Source organism: Ischnura elegans, chromosome 12 (genome assembly GCF_921293095.1).
Source record: "Ischnura elegans chromosome 12, ioIscEleg1.1, whole genome shotgun sequence".
Classification (NCBI taxonomy): domain Eukaryota; kingdom Metazoa; phylum Arthropoda; class Insecta; order Odonata; family Coenagrionidae; genus Ischnura; species Ischnura elegans.
In genome coordinates this window covers 8961124-8983241 of record NC_060257.1, presented here as the reverse complement: position 1 = coordinate 8983241, position 22118 = coordinate 8961124, and the positions used below count along the sequence as shown (strand labels likewise).

The 22118-nt window shown below is 37.6% G+C and overlaps 1 protein-coding gene across 1 annotated transcript in view; it reads right to left on the bottom strand.

Annotated features, from left to right (window-relative positions):
• Nucleotides 1–209: 209 nt before the first annotated feature.
• Nucleotides 210–22118, bottom strand: part of LOC124169602 (scavenger receptor class B member 1-like) — a 36313-nt gene continuing 14404 nt past the window's right edge. Inside the window, exons 3-9 of the mRNA XM_046548242.1 lie at nucleotides 20403–20566; nucleotides 16266–16413; nucleotides 13234–13440; nucleotides 11918–12440; nucleotides 9528–9646; nucleotides 3601–3723; nucleotides 210–554 (exon numbers count right to left, since the gene is read on the bottom strand). Coding sequence (XP_046404198.1) covers nucleotides 309–554; nucleotides 3601–3723; nucleotides 9528–9646; nucleotides 11918–12440; nucleotides 13234–13440; nucleotides 16266–16413; nucleotides 20403–20566 — 1530 coding nt within the window. The 3' untranslated portion in view covers nucleotides 210–308. The remainder of the gene's footprint in view (nucleotides 555–3600; nucleotides 3724–9527; nucleotides 9647–11917; nucleotides 12441–13233; nucleotides 13441–16265; nucleotides 16414–20402; nucleotides 20567–22118) is intronic.

The window sequence follows — 22118 nt, the reverse complement described above, 5'->3', positions numbered from 1 at the left end:
TAATTTATGTTGTGAAAAGTGCGATGTTTAATTCCATGCGGAATATTATTTATCATTACATCTGAAAAGATGATGAAAAATAAAATATGCAACCTAAGTTTTGAAATTTTTTTTTATTTACTGGAGTTTTTAAATGCAACATTATGCAAATCATATGTAATGATGAATATAATAATTTTGTCTGAAAAATTATCTTATTTAGGCCAAAATAAACCATAAAATATGAAATAACCGAAGTTAAAAGCCCTATATGCAGTCTGAGGAATAATGGGTTAAATTTGCAGTCAGTCTTTGTTGCGATAGTGAGATCAACTGTTTCTGTCGAGGAATGCCATTTCCTCTTGCTTCCCTGGGTCCGTAGAGAGCACCATCTTCTTGCTCCTGTTCTCCTTGCACTCTGCGCGTGCCCTCTTAGTTATCAGAGCAATTACTGCAACCATCAACACAAAACTCAACCCCAGCAGCAACCACCGAGTCGCTTGTTGTGCCTGTGGCAAAGTGTGCGTGACCATGCGTATGGCCGACCTGATGTCCTCTGGCAAATCTTTGACTTCCTGTGGAATAGCAAAGAAGTTTGTTAGTACATCCCAGATTATCTCCGTCTTAACCCGTAAGTAATCGTGTGAGATAAAGTTACGTATAACTACTCACCTCGGGTTATATTGACCCAGAATTTAAACCTTTAAAATAATAATAATCTCATGATTGGAAATAAATCTGCATTACAGTAATGAGTAGCTTAAACTATCCAAAGCACTTAAATTGTATTATCATAAGATTGTGGTCTTATATATAGTTTTTTTTATAATTACCCTGATAAAAATTAACTCCCCCATGGTGGGTAAAGGAAAAGTAAAGGAAGGGTAGTAGCCATCATGGTGGGTAGTTACCCTTGTACAAACCACGCCCAACCCAAGAGGGTAAGGGAACGGAAGAGAAGAACAAACCTTCGTCTACACTTCCTGAAAACTCCTTCGCTTACCATCCGTCAACCCTTCCTCTACATGCCATTAAGGGTAAGGGAAGGGTAGGCCTATACTTCTTCTAGCCTTCCTTGCAACTCCTTCCCTTATGATCCATCTACCCTTCTTCTGCACTCCATTAAGGGTAACTAGGGAAGCGCTGGGCTATCTGTCTACACTTCCTTGGAACTCCCTCCCTTACATCCGTCTACCCTTCTTCTGCACGCCATTAAGGGTAAGGGAAGGGTAGAAAAATCCTTCGTCTACCCTTCCTTGGAACTCCTTCCCTTACCATCCGTCTACCCTTCCTCTAACTCAATTAATGATATGGCAAGTGTAGGGATATCCTTCGTCTACCCATCCTTAGGACTTGATATTATTGCTGAAAAACATATCCTGAAATTGCCTCCTAAGCTTCTTTCACCTGCTAAAGAGTGTTGAGTTCTGTACAAGAATATAAGCAGTCTTTGAAAGCAAAGATAGACTGGCTGGACAACTAATTTAAAAGTCCCCTGAGGAAAGCAATATTATACACAATAAGTTCTATAATTTTGTGAAAAAAAGCTCATTTAGAAGAGTTTTCACTCACATTTTTAGGATGTAACTTATCTCTATGGCTGACAATGGGACATCGCGAGAGTGATGTTCGGTATTTGAATGCCGATGTTGTTTTCTGAAATGAAATAGGTGTGGTAGAAAAAAGTCACAGCTTTCTTCCACATAGGCCCGGGTGGGAAAGATATCCTCATATAACGATTTTGTACTATAAGTCCTGTTGAGAAGCACCACCTCTCAAGCACCTCAATAACTGAGGTTGCTAAAGTGCTACTTCATCATACCCCAACATATGAGTCCTAGGTTCAAGACCATGTTAAGGCTAACTTTTTTCTGTATTACAATTTTAGAAATCATTGTTACAACTCATCCCCATTCGTTTAATTTAGTTGCTTAGCAATTTTTTTTATTTTCATATTAATTTATTGATTTTTAGATTTTATATTAGTCTTTCCCTTCTTCTACCCTTCCCCTACACTCTAGGAGGGATAGGGCCTACCTGCCAATGTTCTAAAATACGCTCCGTCTACCCTTGCTGAAGGGTATAGGAAGGATAGTCCTACCCTTCCCTTACCCTCATTAGAGGGTGGCCCTCCCCACAATGGAGGAGTTCATTTTTATCAGGGTAGCAAGTACTGTTTTTGTATATCAAACTTGTATGAAAAAAATGCCCATGACAAGTTGTAGAGCAGTATTTTACAAGATGCAAGCACTCTCGTCAGGTCACGAGGCTTAATAATGCAAATATATGGACACAAATATGCCATGGAAAGAAAAAGATGAGTAAGTTATGAAATTACATGGGACAGAAATTGCTAAAATATTTTACTAAATGTAAGTTTTACTCATAAAAAAAAACTCTCAGGTCATATAGACCTGATGTGAGTAATTAAGGGTTATCACGTTTTGTACATAGGGCAAGAATTCTCGTAACTCTTTTTCTGATTGATCTGGATGGATGATGAAGATTATCATCATTTTGCGTTCATTTAGGCGTGTCAACCTCACAATTTTAAAGCAGACTACAGTGTATGGTGGTGCATTTTCAGCTGTTGTTCATTACTTATTGTGAACATATCATAATGGTTGATTTGGCAAAGTTAAATTTCAAACGTTAGCTTTTTAACCAAATGTAAACCATAGGCGGTTTCCACGAAAATTTTTAATCTCAACTCCTCCACCCAGGTAAGTTATTCCTCTAGATTTAAATATGTATGTACCTAGGTATGAAACGTATTAAACTTACAACAGAGGAGATTTGCTAGATCTCATGATTATTGGTCATGTAAACCTTCAATTTGTGGAACAGAGGGGATAGAATGTGTGGATCTTATATAGATCTGTTCATTATTGCCTCAATTTCTGTTAATTGCTTTATGAGGCTAAGAACAGTTTTAAAGGTAGAGCATTTCACTAAAAACCTTATGGTTTAGATCTTCATGCTATTAAGAGCTCTGTTGTCAGTATTGCCATCTCCTCCATTGAGAAAATATTGCTGGTTTTATCTTTTTGTGGCATTCTAAGGAGTTACACAAAAAATTGACGATTTTAAACTTTATACTCTTGCTGTTGAACACTTAAATAAAAATATTTTCACTTTCCACTAATTGACATAATTATTAGGTCTTCAGTGGTTCCACACATACAAAATTGTAGTAGCAGAGTATATTTTCATTTTAAATTCAAAATTAGATGCCTGATAGGTGTAGTGAAAAGAAAATGCCATTGCATTTGGCCATGTCTACAAAAGATATAGATAAATATGTACCCAAATGATGGTGTAAAACAAATGCATAGTTTGCAGTCAATGGATTTCTGGAACACAAAGTTGGTAGATGTGGGTTTTCTTTGTGCTTATGTAGCTGAAAGTAATATTTATTTGCTCCAAAATATTGAATGCCAGATAAGCTCATACTGTAAGGTGTAAATACAATCTGTTGATTGACCTCAACTGGTCCCTCAAATCCCATGTTTTGAAATATAAACAGGTATTTAATATTTTGAGGAATTACCATGTCAGACTTATCTGATATGACCTTACAATTCATTTTGGTAAGGATTATTAAAATGACTTCTATCTCACCATTTCAAACCATGAAATTGGAATAATCAGGTTCTTTGGAAATCCATTCAGTTGCCAGATTCCTTTGCGGACCATTGCGTTCAGCTGAAGCCTAGTCTTTCCACCAAGGGGCAATCCAAGACCCTACAAGCAGAAAGCGTAATTTATCATTGAAAAAATTATGCACACAAATATTTATTTTAAGTATGAACATGCCCCAGAATTCCACAAAGTAAACAATTTTCTTTTGACTGGGATACAAAGCTGGATCTCCCAAATTTGCAGCAGATGTTCTATCATTTCAACTTCTATTTTTTCTAGCTAAATTAAACATACAAATTACAATTGGCCGTAAAATATTATTGGTGAATTAGCCAATGCACTTAGTACATCAATAAATGATAGCACAATATACATAATTGAAATTTTTGATGATCTATTTCTTTTGAAATTTGCCTGGAATTAAGGAAATTACGATCTTTTGTCAAGAAATTCTTGTTTACTTGAAGATTTACCAATGGAATAATTTACTTGAATTTACTATTGGTATACTTATACCATACCTATTGGGCCACTCAAACCTCCGAAGGTGTTTAGCCTCGCCAACAACTCCTCGTCTTCTCTTTTCATCTTCCATCCAATCATCTTCTGCTCTCATTCTTCTTGGATTGGGTCTTTCCTGCGTAACCGTGGTCATCTCAAAGTAGGTCACTTCCATCTAGGTGGGCCTTCTGGCACCGCTTTAGTTGCATCATTTTCTGTACTTTTCCGCTCATGACCTGTCCACCTGAGTTCTACTTTTGTTCTACTTCTCTTTTCGTTTGTTTTCTTGTTCTACTTTTGGCTGATGTAATTATATTTGGATCCTTTTTACAGCTCCATTAACTCATTGTTGATTCAAATTCTCCACATTCCATCTTTGTTTATTGGATCATAGATACACTTTAAAATATATTTCCAAAAACTATCAGCTCTTTTTTGCCTGTTTGGATGTCCATATTTCTGACCCGCATAAGACAACTGGCTGTGTGTCGATCTTATATAGGTATCTCTGGATCAGTTTTTGTAGACACTATTTTGCATTTTAGAAGCCCTTGTAAACCTCACTTGCACCAACTAGCATTTTATATTCTGGAACGTATTTTTGTTTGTCTCCCCTTGATTTGTCTGAATAATACATATTCACCCCCAAATGCTTTAATTCTGTTAATCTTTGAAATGCAAAATTTTTCACCCTTAAATAGTTGCTAACGCTATTGGGTTGCTAACATTGGTTGGCCTAACCTACTAATATATTTGACCTTCTGTTCATCTACCCCTAATCCCACCATCCTTTGAATCTCCTTAAAAATCATAGGAAGGATCTCCGAGACAATCTCTCCACTTGTAAAGCTGCATCATCTGCAAAGGCCAAGACACAAACTTTTGCTCCTACGTCACAGATAGAGTTTATACAGTTTGCCAGTCACGATGCAGGTTGTCCCTATCCAAGGCATAGATGTTCATGTATGTTCGGTTGTTAAATGTTATTACAACCTGTATTTTAAAGGCTAAATAACATGTTTTTGAACAAATTTGGATAGATAGAAAGAATCTCATTCGTTCAAAAACTCCACAGAGGAAAAATCATTTGCCTTGACCGGGATTCAAACCCGGATCCCTCGATTTCCGGCCGAGTGCTTTAGCCAGTTAAGCTAATGAGGCGCCATTCTCCCCTGTGGCAATTTGTGGGCTTTGCCAGACAAAGTGGAATTTTCGCACAATTTGTGCATTGCGGGTGACTCCGTAAAAAGTTATCACTGTGGCTAGTCCCGGTATACTTAAAAAAGTCAGGAGTGAACATCTCTTCGTGCAGTCGATTCCGCCTTGTCCGGTAAAGCCCACAAATTTCCACAGGGGAGAACGACGCCTCGATAGCTTAACTGGCTAAAGCACTCGGCTGGAAATCAAGGGATCCGGGTTTGAATCCCAGTCAAGGCCCCTGATTTTTTCTCTGTGGCTTTTTGCACAATTTGTGCATTGCGGGTGACTCCGTAAAAATTTATCACAGTGGCTTGTCCCAGAATACTCAAACAAATCTCTTTCGTAATGATATACATATGTAGTTGATAGGACAAGGCAGTGGTGGATCCAGGATAGGAATACGGGGGCCTAAGATTACGATTCTATCTAGTGTAAATTGAATACACAAGGGCTATGGGCCCCTCTCGGGATCTGCGAATGGATTGTAACATATCAAAAGCATGAAAATAGGACTTAAGTTTAGAGATAATTTCTATTTCAATCCATTAAAGAAGGTAAATATGTATGTATGAAAATATAGCAAAACACTATTTCACAATGTGTTAACCCACAAATACTTCGATATACATAGTATGTGTCTCAACCCAATGAGGAGTGTTTTAACCCCCCTTCATAGATCCGCCACTGGGACTAGGTACTAAGTACAGATATTATGATTTTTTTAGGTATTTAGGTATCTTTATTATTCGACATTGATAATGCTACTTAATTTTGCCACATAGTAATATTACGCTTTTCTTCATAAAAGCAGTTTATACCAATAACCTGAAAACATTTACAAAAACCTAAATTCACATTAAACTGTAATTGAAGCTAAAATCACTTGCAACGAATATCATTCTTCATCATAGTCTGTCACTAGCCATCAAGTAAATAAACTATCAAACCAACCTTAATCTTAACCTTTCTGCAAAATCAAACTAATATTTTAAAATTCTATAGGACCTAATTAGGTATGTATTCTCTTGTGATGCAATACTTTGTGTTTTGGCATTTGTTAGGTTATATGTACTTGGTTTTGTATCCTCAACCTCAGGAATGTAACCTCACTAAGTTGGTAAAGTCAAATTCTCCTGTCATTATGAAGAGAGAAAGGATGATGATCGTGATGTAAAATGACAGGAAAAAGAGTTCAATTTCTCTCAAAACAGTCACTTCCACATTTTGTAAGTGGTAGCTCTTGTTGTCTCAATTACAGCACAAGATACTTTCCCATACCTTCAAACCTATATCATTTTATTAATACTTTCTAGTGCTATGCAACTTCCATTACTCCAGGAACTCTAATCATCTCCATGTAACTATTGTTAGCACCAGTTCTAAAAAATTACGACCAAAAGAAATGAGACTCAGAATTTATAACTAAGGCCGAATGAGTTTATGAGTGTAAAATCAAATTATGTTTTCAAATCAAACCTAAAATATTTTCTTTAAGAAAAACTGATTTACTCAATTAATGAGATGGCTATTTAATCCCTATTGTCTTTTGTTTTAAATCCTTCTACATCAATCATTGTATGCTTTGCTCTCTTTGCTTATAAATTTGATGTGTCATATTCAATCACTTGTCAATTGTGAAGGAGTTTGAAATATTATGAAGGCCAATATTTTTCTCTTTTTCAATCTAATGCCTACCTACTTCTGGAACTATTTGTAACAAAAAATCAATGGTTCTATCCCCTCTGCGATCAAAATTATGTCATGCATTTCTTAACTCTCAGTCAATTCTTGGAAATGTGCATGGGTCTCGTGCATTTTGTTGCTCTTTGCATTCTTGTTAGCAATTACTAGAGGTCCGTGAAAGTGGTTTTTTTTTTGCTAAAATTCGTTTTAAAACCATGTGATATATAGATGTTATAGAAAATCTTGGTGATGTTATTATAATGCTACAATTTCCCTACGTTTATAGGCATTTTATTATTTTATGGCACACGTTTTATGAATAATTATTATGGCGCCATTATTAAGCATTTTGCATAACTTTGAACACAATTTCGATTGTACAAAATTTCTGATAAAACTAAATGAAAGAAATGATTCAACTTATATTGGTTCAAGGTATATGAATGGTTCAAGTATGTAGTCTTGGTGAATACGATTGGCAAACAGCAAATTCCAACTACCTCATATGTACTTCGAGAGCCATTCCAGAATTTTTGGATTGTCAAGTTTCTCTACACTAAATAAAGCCTCTAAAAAATGCTTCTGTAGTAGCAACAACAGGCTCTTCTTTTGCTTTCTTTGACGGAGGGACTGTGTGTTCAAAAGATAGCTGCCGTTTTGCAGGTACCCTTTCTTTCGCACGTTTATGTGTATTGCTACTGATGAGCTTTAATAAAGTGTCACATCTTTTAAATTAAAATCATTTATCGCAAACTTTGCACAGTAATACTACGTCTTTCACATAAAATTCTTCTGAGCTGAATTCATTTGCCCTGATATGAACAGTATCTCTAGCTTTTGGCATTTTAAAATTCCTATCCTTCGTCTGATATTTAAAGCTGGAAACATGATAAAATAACAGTCCAATCACAAAACACAACCTTTCACGATAGTGTTTTCAAATGGAGTGCTGGGTAGCTACGGTATAACCATATAGTACTGTAGAACTTACAAATTTGCCAAAACGTTACATGTCGTGGGTTCCCTTTCAATACCCCTCACCCAGGTGTTGAGGGAAGGTAGGACAGCAGCTAGATACAACAAAATCGCTTAGTTTTGATTACTGCTGATGCCAATCGGTCAGGAATGTCAGTGAAAGAAGCACACATAACTAAAAATAATCGGATTCAAAGAAACTTGAAAAATTATTTCCCATTCATCAATCCTAAAACATCTAGAAAGAGAAGCTTTCTCACCTGAAGAATTAGATATTAGATTTGGCCAATGTCGAAATGATTATTTTTGCATTCTAGCTCAGTGGAGAGCCATAAATATCCACGTCCGCTAATAAGGAGAACCCTATCTCCTCCTATCCTTTCTGTTACTTCCTTCTCTTCCTCCATTGCTGCGCTTCGTACTTTCAAATAATATTATTTGAAAGTACGAAGCGCAGTTGACGGCCGCCGTGGTCACCGCGAAGCCCATTTCAATCCGGCCCGGCGGTGCGCCGTCCATGGCGTGAAATACAGGCAGTGCTACATTGAGGCCGCTTTCTGACGAAAAACTTTTCGCCGGCCGCCGTTCACGTTACGACGCCGTGAAATTCAGGCCGCTTTCAGACAAGACGCTTTCTTTACCACGCTGTGGGCCGTGCCGTGAACGGCGGCCGTGTTTAAGTCAACGAAATTGTTACATTAGACCCACACTCAAGGTTTTCCTGTAACAAGTTATCCAATTACGCTGTCTAATGCGTCGCGGTGAGTCGCCGGAATTACTGTTCGGCATTGGCTCGTACCGGGCGCGTGAGCTTGTATTTCCGCTCTTCCGCGGCCGCGTTAAATTTCTTTCCGCACATTTTTAATTCATAATATCTAATTCTTCAGGTGAGAAAGCGCCCCATTCTAAATATTTCAGGATTGATACATGGGAATCAAAGACAGTGGCTATGATAAATTTAACGGAAAATTCTGGCGGAGAAATCACTACAGTGCGCGATATTACGCAGATGCGTCATGCGCGAGACTAAACGAGCCAATTGACCTTGGAATCGTGATGAAATAGAGCAAATGATGGTAGGCAGCGTTACACAACGAAGGCTTAGGCTTTAATAGATAATGAATCATTAGATGTGATTTTTGCGCTAGTCCACCTAAAATCGCAAAAAAGCGCGAAATTTCGTTCTTATTGACCGATTTCGCGTTATTTCGCGATATCGCGTCTCGCGAAATTCACGGACCTCTAGCAATTACTTACCGCAATGAAAGGTTCTCCCTGAACAAGCAAGTTAACCAGGGCTCTAATAATGTCACCAACTCATAAAAGTGGGTGGCAACTTTCGTGTCATCTTATTTTTAAAATGCAAGACAGTGATAACTTTCCTTCCTCTTCTATGTACTGAATTGTTTGAATGAAATACAATGTTGGGTCTCCGTAAATAATCCCAGTATGTATTTCAGAAATAAATGTAAACAAATGTTGTCGATTTGGGTTGATATTGTTATGATTGTGCTGTGTCTGTTGGTCAACGGAAAAAGTACTCTTACCGGCAGTATGTCCATGGAAAACTCGTGCAGTTCTTTGACTGGATTCAAACCTTCAAAAGACTCTAGGAGAGATTTCTCAGCTGAATAAAAATGAGGAAATGATAACATAATCGGTGCTCCTAGAATTGAAAAAAATGTGGGAATCAATATTGCATGCATTTCATTAGAATACATTATTACTTCACTCATTCGATGATTTTACTTGAAAGGTCTCGTTGCATTCCATGGTCTTCCTTGTACTTACAAGATTTTTCAATAGGATATCTGAGGGCTTCACTAAGGCTTTGAAGCTGGACCCTTGGAATAAAAAAAAATCTGATTTGAGATAATATAGATTGTCTGCATTTAGCTCAAGTTCCAGGACTTTATGTGGAGACTTCACTGGTATTCGCAGGAGAACCACTTACTGCCTTTAAAACATTTACATCATGATCTTCATGCTCAGACCTAATTGTGTATCAGGATAATATGATATCATAACGATTTTATTCCTCCAATATAAGGGAGATGGTTAGTTTGTAACCAAATGATATGGTTGACAATGTGATGTTGTATCTAGAATGCTTGAAAAGTTTAAGGTTTTGTTTGAAGCAGAGGTAGCTTACTTATGGCCCATAGGACAAATTCAGTCTTCTAAATACATTTATGCATTCAGAATGAACTTTTCTCTGTTAATAACTTTAACTCTTTTAATTGTGAGTGTTTGTGGACAGTGAATTTCTTAAATTAGGCTGATTATTTCCTTGGGTATTCAAACTATGCATGCAAAATGTGAATACATGTATCTATATTCTGCATAGCCTTGCCAAATTAAGCATTTAACCCATATGCATTCAAATACATATTGCCGAAACTTGGTATTAAAACTGACTAATAATCTAAGTCAGTCATATCTGACAATAGATATCTGGTTGCGTTCAGTAATTTTTTCCCAGCTTTCTGAGTGATTTGAGCATTAACACTGAAATTGAGATTTTTTGCGGAATAACAAAATAGTTGACGAAATTATCCTGTTAGTTTCCACCAATCGACAGCAAAATGAGAATACTTCGGCACGACTTGTGAAATTGTCGTAATGCAAATTAGAGATAGGCTACATAAGGCCTTTCTTTTAGGAGGGGACGGTTTTTCATTGGTCTGTTAATATATGGGAAAGGATTTTGTCGGATGACCAGTAAAAAAAATATTTCATGGATAGTCTCAAGCCATCAAAAAATCTTTAAGCCAGATTCATAATTTAACCATTCATGTTTTTTCTATGTTTCTCACAATAAAAAATGGATAGTATAATTGAAGACGTGAGTTTCTTAAATTATTTAGCAATTTATTAGGAGAGTGTTATTTCAACCGTCTTCAATATCAAAAGTAAAAAGGAAAGAATCGAAAGTTTCTCTCATCCAGGAAACTGTGCTGCACCGAAACGCTTTGAAGCGTAGCACATTGCCTATGCTTGCAGGATGAACATATTCCTAACTGGCACATCTCTTCGTCATTTTAGCTAAGTTTATACTCTATTCATTTTATCTCTGCGGGTGATCTGGTGTGGCCAAATCAAGTGGAGATGAGGGGAGGGAAAGTTTTTCGACACGTGACTTTGCCTTTGCCAATCAGCAAGCAGTAGGCGTGGTCTCAGTGAGTCCCTCTCAGACCTGCGCCGAGTGAACATCGTGAATCTGCTCGTGGAGCAGTGTTGCCAAACCTCACGCGTTCTCCTTGCACGTGACTATATACCTTCCACCAAACGGTGCCTCATTCAGCGCGGTAGCTGACATTGTCATGGGCTTCTGTGAAAGGATTATCTCCAATACCTTCCAAATGAGTAGGAATATTGTCTCGGCGGCGCGGCCAAAATACCTGTAGCCACCTATGACTCAAACGCTTTCAGTGACAAAGTAGGGCCGCTATGTACATTTGGCAACGTTATATTCTCTCTCTCTCTTTGTAATACCCCTCCCCTATCAGCGAAGCCAATCAAGAGCGTCCGGGCTCTCACGAAAGATCATCCGCAGACATAAAGTGAATAGACTATAGTTAGTAGGTATTTAACATTTTAACGTATGTCGTTCCAAGGAAACTGATCAGAATTGGAATTGAATAATGTACTTAAATGAAAATCTATGACTGTTTCCAACACCAGGAACCAAATTTGAAATAGCCGATCTATCTATTTAGTAAAATAGGACGTATGTCACTCCATGGAAACTGATCAGAATTGAAATAAATACTGTAATTTTATGAGCATCTATGACTGTTTTTAAGCACGAGGAACAAGATCTGAACCAGCCTCCAGACGGTAACTGCCAATCTTGAAAGAGGAGAAATTTAGCAACAGAAAACAATATCACGTTTCCGCTGACAAATTCCACCTTTCTAAAGAGTTAAATCCTCACCATAAGCGCAGGGTGTTTCGTTGAAGACTCCAGATGGTGGGCAGGTGGACTGTTCAGGGTCGCAGAAGCACTTGTGTCTGGGGTTTTTGACTGCGTCGTCGAAGACGTCTTCCGCCGGCCGGAACCGGATGGCCGGGAACCCGAACGCCTCCACTTCCTCCGACGGCACGATCGGGAACCTTCGGCACAGCTCGTAGTTGAACAGCGTGAGGCGAAGTTGGTCTGACTTCTCTTCGGGGTGAGATCGGTCGGTGTCGTTATGGTGTCCATTATTGCCTTCGGGCTTCTCCGTGATATTCTCTTCTTGTATGGCTTCCGCTTTCGTCGTTGGCGGAGGGATTTTTATTTTCGGCAGAGCCAAGAGTGGGAATATGCTTCCCTCACTGCCATCTACTCTGTTGCATTCGTAGCCGTTCCAATATGGAAGGGAATTCTCGCCATTAAATTTGGAGATGACACCCAGCTTCTTCTTGTCCTTCAGTCCAGTGTGGATACTGACTCGGTCCCTAGAAACACCAGATATCTGTGGAAACGAGACGATGTATTTTTAAGCCATTATATTTGAGTGTGTGCCAGAATTTCATTCCATTTTTTGTATCAATCTTTAATTTCATGTGAAATTTTATCCAGGAAATGGTATTGTGTTTGGTTCTCCTCCAAGCCGTATTTTTCTGCATATTAATTTTTAAACCTATCATTCGCTATGTTGTGTATGAAGTAAAAATAGCGTTTGAAGGTTTTCATTTATCTTTTTTCCGTTTTTATTAATAAATTTTTATGAGCACGGAGCTGGAAATCCAGATAAAATTTTTTACAGTTTCTATAGATGTCCTTAAGAATTCTTTATTGTTTAACTCCAGTATTATTTTTTGCAAACTATTATAGTGAATTCTGTGGAACTCTGAGAACTGCTGAAGAATTCTGTAGGAATTCTATGAAAACAGCAAGGAATTACTTGTAAATTTCTCAAAAAACGTTTACATACTTAAAGGTACCTTACAAAAAGTCTGAGCAGAATTCTAGGAAATTCTGTCGACTATTTAATACCGAATTTAATGTATTTATAGTGATTTTTTTACACAATTCTGTAGTAATTCATGCTGAATTTTTAAATAATTTTGCGGTAGGCAGTTCATACATTGCTTGTGCCAGAATTGCGTCGCAAAAAGAATACTCAGAACTGTCGTTTTAGTATAGTTGGCAAGTTTTGTTTCAGGGCACAAATATGTGTGCTGAAGATGTCTATTTCAGATGAAATGTTATCACAATCCCTTACTTATAATTTATCGGGTATATTTTGAAATGGATGCCCTCACCGCAGCCATCAAACCGAAATCCTCGAAGGGGACGTCGCTGAATGACGGGACGACGTTCCTGGCGAGGTTGAAGAGCGGATCGTCGTATCCCCAGAAGAAGTCACCCACTCTCATCTTCATGAACGGCTCGACCTTCATCGTCTTCAAGATAGTCGCCAGGCCCATCCGCACGATGTAATGGGAGTCGTGCATCACAGAAGCCGAACCCTGATTGATGAAAGAGAAAAAATATAATCAGTGAAGTGAAATATCGTAATGAGTGTCCTCACGAGCGTCATGAACGCTTAATTTTTATATACCTCGAAATGAGATCACCCGAAGAGGTGGAACTCGTGGGAAAATAAACCCGCTACCCTGTGGGATTGGAAACGTCTTCAATCTGTAAGCTGTTTTAGGCATATAGTAGACATAACTGACCAAATAAAAATTAAATTTCTTTTCCTAGTTTCAGTGAAGTTTTAATCTGTAGGACAGCAATACTATAAAAACATAACTTTGCACCATGCCGTAACACTAGCACCTTGCATGCATTACACCTAGCAGGAATATCCCACGAACACCCGCTCGGAACAGCTATGCAGCGGCCATTTGCGGAAAAGAGACTTACGGATTAGTGGACCTATCTGGTGGCCAAAGAATGTGCGGAATACGAATTCCAGCTAATTCTATAGAATTAGCTGGTGTTCGTGGAAGGGATTGCAGGCGGAAAAAAGTGGTCAACACCAGACGAAGCAATTGGGTGGGTGGGTGGACGGAAAGAAACCAGTGGAGATTGGAGTTGGTTGAAGAGGGAGTGAAATAAAAAACACTGACCTTTTGCTTATTTAGGTATTTACCATCCAAAGGCACGTGAATTGCACAAATTCAGTGTATGTGGACTAGTTTCTCTCCTCAGACTTCGATCACCAATGAAAGCGTCATGGATACCTTTAATTCGCTCTTCTCCCCTCCTTGACTATAATGACCTACAGCCCAAAATCTCCAACATCTCTGTGACACTTGCCTTTCTTTTTAAATTCATCATTACAATAGGGTAGTTTCCTTCACCAAAGGAAACGAAAGGCATTGATTGCGATTCGTTACCCGCCATTAGTGTATTCATAACATACAAATTATTTGATTTTACAAATCCCAGTTTAGACGAATGGCAATGGTCAATTTTAACCTCATTTGAAAAACGCCAGATTGGCGCCCATGCGATGCCACTCCACGTGACGTCACAGGGACCTAGTTTCTATACGAGTAGAGAGAAGTTTTACATCGTCTGAGATTACCAATGCATGCATGAGGCACAGAGCTCAGGGAAACATCTCTTAATAATCACCTATTAAAAAAGCCTGTTGTCGGAATATTTCCTTCGTTTGATAGGTTATTAATTAACCCTATATCTATAAGCCAAGCGCTACCTGCTAGCAAGGTACTTTGCTGCCTGCACTCGTGCGGCGCTCAAAGCCTCGTCCCTAGGTCACCTCACAAGGTGTCAGCGGGAACCAGAATGACGTCACACGGGCTTTTCCCAGCATCCATAGTTAGCCGTCGCGTTTTCGATCGCTTGAAAATTTTCACTTCACATTTTATCGCGAAAAATAGATATCTTCATTTAAAAATCTAAGAGCGTGAATTTCGAACTCCAGGAGTAATAATCTTTCCATTTAAGCAATAAAAAAATAATTGGAAACCACCCTATTGTTGCAGCTGATCGCTGAACTTTCTTTCAGCTGTTTCGGCCAGCGATCAGCAGTCAAACCAAGGGGACCGCATAAAGAAGGATGATTTCCGTTGTCACTTCGGTCGCATTTAAATCGGTTTACAAAAATGTCCGCGGCGCGGCGATGAGTGTTATGCGATCCACTTTTTTACATTATTTGTATTAAGATGCTTGTACGTAATTGCGAGGAATAGTATTGAAAAGTTATGAATTTAATAGATCACATCATTATGTATATGAGTTTCGCTTAATAACTTATTACAAATGTTGCAGCTGAGAGCTGTACTTATTTTAGTTGGTTGATCGCCCCTTTTAGTTGGAAATCCCAAACTGACGCCATGTATTCTAAGCTAGACCCAACAAAAATTTAAGTGATCCATTCCATGTCCTATTTCCCCAAGAAAATCGGATCAATTTGTCAGTCAGCGACACGGGTGGCGAAATTTTTAAACCCATTAAATGCGCGGTGGGTGACAACACATTTCGAGACATATTCGAGGATCCCCTTTTTTAATGTTCGTGAATCCAGCGCCCTGTAAGTTACCACCACACCCTCCAAATAGGACAACGGTAATTTGGAGAATTATAGAGGCCGAAAATCATAGAGTAAAGAGGTAATGATAGTCATTTTTTCGATATCGAGCCATGATCTATCGTTTTTTGCTATGAATTTCCATTGGATTATTTTTCTCTAGCTATCCTTGAAGATAAGAGCACATTAAAAATAAATGAGGCAGGCGATATATATGGGGGAATGATATCCTGATTTAGTGAAAAGGAGAGATGGCAATTTTCCTCGAATTTTCTTTATAATGTACGACGCATTTCGGCCAACACGACGAGTCATTCTAAAGCACAATGTGTTCTCTCAATTAAAATGTGTACCCGAGAACATCGTACTAAAGAATGTAACGTCGTTGTAGCTGGGAAATCCTCTACGGCCGAAACCACTCGTGCATTATAAAATAAATTCGAGGAAAACAACTATATCTCTTTTTCATCAAATAAGAACACACATTTTACAGTAATTAATACCATTTAAATGCAACTGAGCACAAATGTAAGAAAGTTAAGCAATATCTTTTACTTTTTGTGAGATATTGATTTGATGTCGCGTAGATTTTATTATCTTATTTCCATGGTATGGAAGCCATTGAAATGTAATTTTCATGATGCAATAATGATTTATATAAAACTTCGTTATGACTGGATCTGAATGTCGCATTAAAAACTGAGCACCTGATGTGCCTCTGACTCGATAATTTCGACATACTCGGATGTTTATTTTGGAGCTGTAAAAATGTAAAACTTTGTGACTACTTACCAGTAGCGGGAGGTTAGGGACGATGACCTGGTCATCCTCGCTGACCCCTATCGACTGGTCAGGTAGGAACTCGTAAGTGCGGTTGTCTTGGAAGGTCACAATCTCACCATCCTCGTCGAACTCTACGTACACCTTCGTCCGCCTCGACCTTAGAGTAGAACAAATAATAATACAGTAACTTCCTCCTCGGCCCCTTCATTTAAATTTCCATTATAATATAGAGTGTACGGTGTCATCATACGTGATTAAAAATTCATTATTTACCAACGTTTAGGAATTGAATGAATTACATATCCAGGGCTACGTATAAATAATCATAAGTGGGTACAACTCCTACATCTTATAGTTTATTTAACGAATCTTTACTATGATTGTATATGGTCATTTTATTAACTTTTACTGAGGTAGTTTTAGTAAGTTATCTCTCTTAAAATGTGTCGATTTTTTTCGTACAATTGTGAATCTAATACGATCATATTTATACAATTTGAAATTAAATTGATACGATTTTGTTTAGTGCAGTAAGTGGAGTTATTATGATAATAGATCTTAAAAAAATAATCGTATGACCATAGAGTAAGTATGTCGATGGCCAAGTTCTATCAACACGTACTTCAATTTCGGTCGGTTTGAGACAGGCATCTTAAACAAAGCGTATTAACATTAAGAAAATAAAATACAAGCAAAAAACAACTCTTTGCTTGCAAATGAACGATTCTTTTTCAATTTTATGAACTTTTGTTTTTTACTTTCAGTGTGCAAGTAACAAATATTAATCGTTTTTTGATCTCCTGAAAATATGCTATTTTTGAGATACGTGTTGTTAGAACTTAGCCATCGATGTATACTTACTCTATGGCATGACGTATCTAGGAAACACCAACAGAGACCTTAATGAGTCAACATATACAACATGAAAATAACAAAATGATGATGATGATGATATAAATGATGATACATTGATGATACAAATGATAAGAGAGCAATTTGATTTCCGTATGTACAATTACAGACACCAATATAAATTCTTAAATAAATAATAAAAGCCCCTTAAAATTTTATCGATTTTGCCAAAATTTGATCGATCGATAAGCCATGAGAAGGTGTTTTACCCTCATAAGATTCTTTCTATTTAGCCCTGAAGAATAAATTCATTTAATACCGAAACGTTATCTAAGAATGATTTTTTCACCCAAATCAACCACTACACTCGATATAATTTATGGATATGCAGAATATAAAAGGAATTCATTGGCCGATGGCTCCATATTATACGGGGCAAACGGTTAACAGATGCTCTGTGGAGTGGACGTACTTGATCAGCATATTCAATTAGTCTGAATTATCGATAAAATTGCGGTAAAAAATTAATAGAATCGGAGGGTTGGTGGTGGATTTTCAGAAATTACGGTGGTCGCCGACCTTTGCAATTCCTGAAAACATTAAAACGATGGTAAGCTTTCCAATTAAATTTTTCATGTATTTCACCATCTTTACAAACAATGTGTCAATTAAACTGATTAAATCTAAATGCCTCTTGTAGACGCATGTCAGACCTCAGACGCATTTTCGCAGTGAAGTATTTAAACCATTAATGAATTATTTCCTTGTTTTCGGTGGTAAAAAAAGGTAAAACAAATACAGTATATTCCGGCTAATTGGGACGTATTGGGACTTGTGCACTTGTGCCCCAATTAAGCGGCTGCCCCAATTAGGCGAACTGTCCTGTACATGGGCACAAAAAACGTTGAAATGATAGAAAGAAGACTAAAGAATATTTATAATGCAACATAAGTTTATTAAAGATTAATTTGATTAATAAATCAGCGAGTTAAGTTAATTTATTATCATTTTTAAGAATTATAACAATTTAATTAAAAATATTTTGCACAGCCTCGGGCGACGCTGAATGAATGTCTTTTACTAAGTCCAATAGACCTCTGGACACCTATCAAGGTAAAGACCTTTCTGAAAAGTACGTGTAAATATTAACCTAAGTGATATAACACTTTGGCCGTATAATCTTACATTTTTTTCTTTCGAGCATTTAAAATAGCTGTCACTTGCCATGCAAGAAGAACGTAATTCGCACCACTGCCATCTTGAATGACGTCAGCTCATGCAATAGTGTTGTTCGCGTCCGTGCGCATTACTGTAGAGGAGGTAAAGAATTAGTGATATTGTGGATATTACGCCGTTTTTGTTGTCGTACGTATTTCGTCGATTTGTCGAAGCGCAGCTATAAGTACTGCATTGTGCCTATGTGCAGTAATACTAGTGGGAATGCCTCAAATAAGTATTTTCACACGGTCCCCCAAGACGGTGAACGACGAACTGTTCGGATGAAAAAGTGCCGACGAATTTCAGTTTCTTGATTTATTATGGTACTTACTAAGAAAACTCGAATATCATTAACTGAAGTAATTCTCTCTTGAAACTAGGGAAAGACTGGAGTTAACAATGTTAGAGTAACTCGAATATATGCTTTCAAAACCAAATTAATAAGTACCGTAGCACCCTATAGCTCTTTGATAGGTAACAAATGTAATAATAATAAGCGGATAGTTTTATCTCCTATATTTTTGCTGCAGGTAAAGAATGTAAGGAACAGCAACAGAAAAAGGGGTATTTGTTTATCCCACTAAGTTACTTAAAAGTGAAATTTTGAGCAAGTGGGCTACTTCGAAGAAGTTCCATATTATATTTTCCACACTTCAGGAAATACTAATTGTTAGGTCTATTAAATCGGAGATTTCACCGCTAAAAAATTTCATCAGGTGGTTCTACACAAATAAATAACGGGAGAATTTGTTTACCTTAAAATGTCAAATAAAAAAGATACAATACCACTTAAGAGTAAAGTCTTCCGTACCCAAACTGGCTATGCAATCCTTACACGAAAGAGTCACAACTTCGCTTTCGCCGCTCTCCTCCAAAAGACGGGCTTCAACAACATAGGCCTTCAATCGAACCTACGAATACGAGCACGGACGTTGCATTCATTTTTATCACGCTTAACTTCCACGTAACCTATAGCATCATCGCCGTATTCTTCTCGTCCGACTCTATGTGAAAAAAAGGATTTAGAAACGTTAACATCAACTAATACACTAAGAAAATCAATTTCCAATCGTGGCGATATACTCACCTAGCCATCTTCACTCCCCGGGTCTCAGAATTTATGTAGTTACTATTTCTACTTATGAATGTAAACATTGAGGCAATTGAAATTTTAGGCAAGTTTCTCGCGTCTCCCTTATCGAAACCAGGATCCATGATGCCCACAGAAGCAAAATAATATCCCTAGTAACTTTTTCACTCTTCGGAAAAGCACGTCACGGCGATATTATGTACACTTCGCAAAGAGAAACGCTAACGAAGTGCCGATCCGTGCTGAAGACCTTGCAAATACGCCGAACCCCCATGAATTTCATGGGACCGCCGCATGGTTGCATGAGCTGACGTCAGCCAATGGAAATACGTATTGAGGTGGGAGTGTCTGCTGATGAGAAAAGCTTCCTTTTCTTGCGTTTAAAAAACATTCCATGGAAAATTATTACATATAATAAACGTTTTACGTATATATTTATCCTTATTGATTTTTTAGAACATATTTGAAGGCAAATTAAAATTTTGTCCAGAGGTCTATTAAAGAAAAGTTCTATCCTCTTGCGGATAGTATAACAACAAGAGCTTTCAAAATAGGACAATAATAGGAACACTAGTGAAAAATAAGAGTAAATCAAAGGAGGAAAATACTAAAAATAATATTCTGAAAACAAAAAATTTTAATTTCGTCGCGACTATAGAGTCTATGTGGCCAACTCATGGCCCAATAAAACGGCATGCTGTCCCAATTAAACGGAGAATACTCTGGGATATTCCTTATTGGGTTCTTTTCTTCAAGATCTGCCCCAATTAAGCGGCTGCCCCAAGTAACCGGTGGACCCATTGCACGGAATCTACTATAATTTAAACCGATCAGATACCGATCCTTGTGGAGCTCACACCTTCTTGTCCCGGTTGTGTAGTTTATACGGTTGTATAATAAAGAAGAGTCACGAGATAACCCCATTTTAGCGACTTGTACTGAAGGAAAGTTGTCTCTCCCTCTCTGATTTTTCTCTCATATCTTACCTGTACACGTAGGGTCCTATCTCCACGAGTTTCAGCTTTTTGTCCTTTCCGTTCAGGTATGCGTCGGAGTTGGTGTAGTTGAATACCCTGAGAGTATATGTGGTCTCCACGGGAGGATCCTTCCACCAATCGTAAAGTTGGGTGTCGTTCTTTATCACCAGGGCCTGTTCATTAAAGGAATAAGATCTTATTGTTTATTTTTTAAATATATAAGTAAGAATTAGGGATGGTCGTATCGGATACCTCGGATCCCAATATCCGCGGATATTGCCCTTCATCGGATGCATCGAATCCAAAGTCGCGGAAGACATCGGATCCGAAATTTTAAATAATAGCTTCAGTGAAAGGGTGAAAAAGAGTTCTGATTTTCTCTTCGAATACGCCGTCACATACGATTCTTATCCTACGCCACTGGTCAGTGGTTTATCCAAAGATTATTCCCATTTTCATTTCCAAATCCAAGCGTAACAGTTTAGGTCCTGAGCATGTAAAGATTAATAAAACAACTTGAAAGCCTATAAAAATGATTTTTAATTTATAAAAATGTGTATGAAAATCTAAAAAGCATTCCATCGATTTTACGTACCCAGAATAAACTTGAACAATTACTTCGTTTAGTAGCAGGAATTTGAAAATGCATTTGGATCCGAAAATATCCGATTCCGCTCCGAAAATCAAGGATCCGATCCGAATCCGGATCCGAAAAAAATCCTGGATCCGTCTATCCCTAGTAAATTTTTTTTATGGTTGCTATATATTTGTAAAAATAATGTCAGCAAAGAAAGAAAAGTAATGAATGAATGGCTTCCATATACCTACAAGCCAGAGCTCGTGTGGTAACGCATAAAATCGTTCCTGGCTTGGCCTGGTGAAAGTGCGATATATCCAAGATGGAAACGAAATAGGTAATATCCACACTTTAATTAGAAACTCTACCACCGACCATAGTTTCAACATTTCTAAAAACTAAAATTACTGCTAAAACCCCATAATATTTGATTAATTATTTTAAAAAACAGCTAATATGGCCTTAATATTTAATGCAGACCTTATAATCTGCAGCTTAAACAAATATGAACTACTAAAAAACTAAAAAAAGAATAAAAAAATAAAGGTTTGGGAGAATACGACTTTTCGAAGATCTTTAATGACCCATACTTATCATTTGTGTCAGTGTAAATGAAAGAAAGATCATAAAATTATTACGGAGGCTTCCGCGGTGATTAAATTGGTGATTGGTTTCCGGGTTAATTCCGCGTCGAGGACAACGAAGTCAAATCATGAGCCACCAAACACTGTTATGATAATATTTTGACAAATATAATTTGTGTCCAGATTTTTGTGACAGCTATTTACACCACCTCCTGAACCCCCTCCTACACCCCCATCCCCTCTTATATTGTATGTTTTATTAATCCTTTACAAAATGGGGGGTGAGCAGTGTATTCATCCCTTAAAAACTTTTCTATTAGCTACCATATCATGTGTAATAAAAAGCGAAGAAAAATTGTTATTCCAATGTTTTTTAAAGTATCTATTTATCAATTTTCACCCCCCAAATATTTTCAACTCCAGTCAAGTTTGTCTCTTTCGTGACCCTGATACACTTAATGCGTCAGTTTTTTTCAGTCAGAAGCAGATGACATTAGTAAAGTGGAGTTTTTCCACATTGAAATAAATACTTGCAATTTTCCTCGATTATAAAATGTGTCGCGA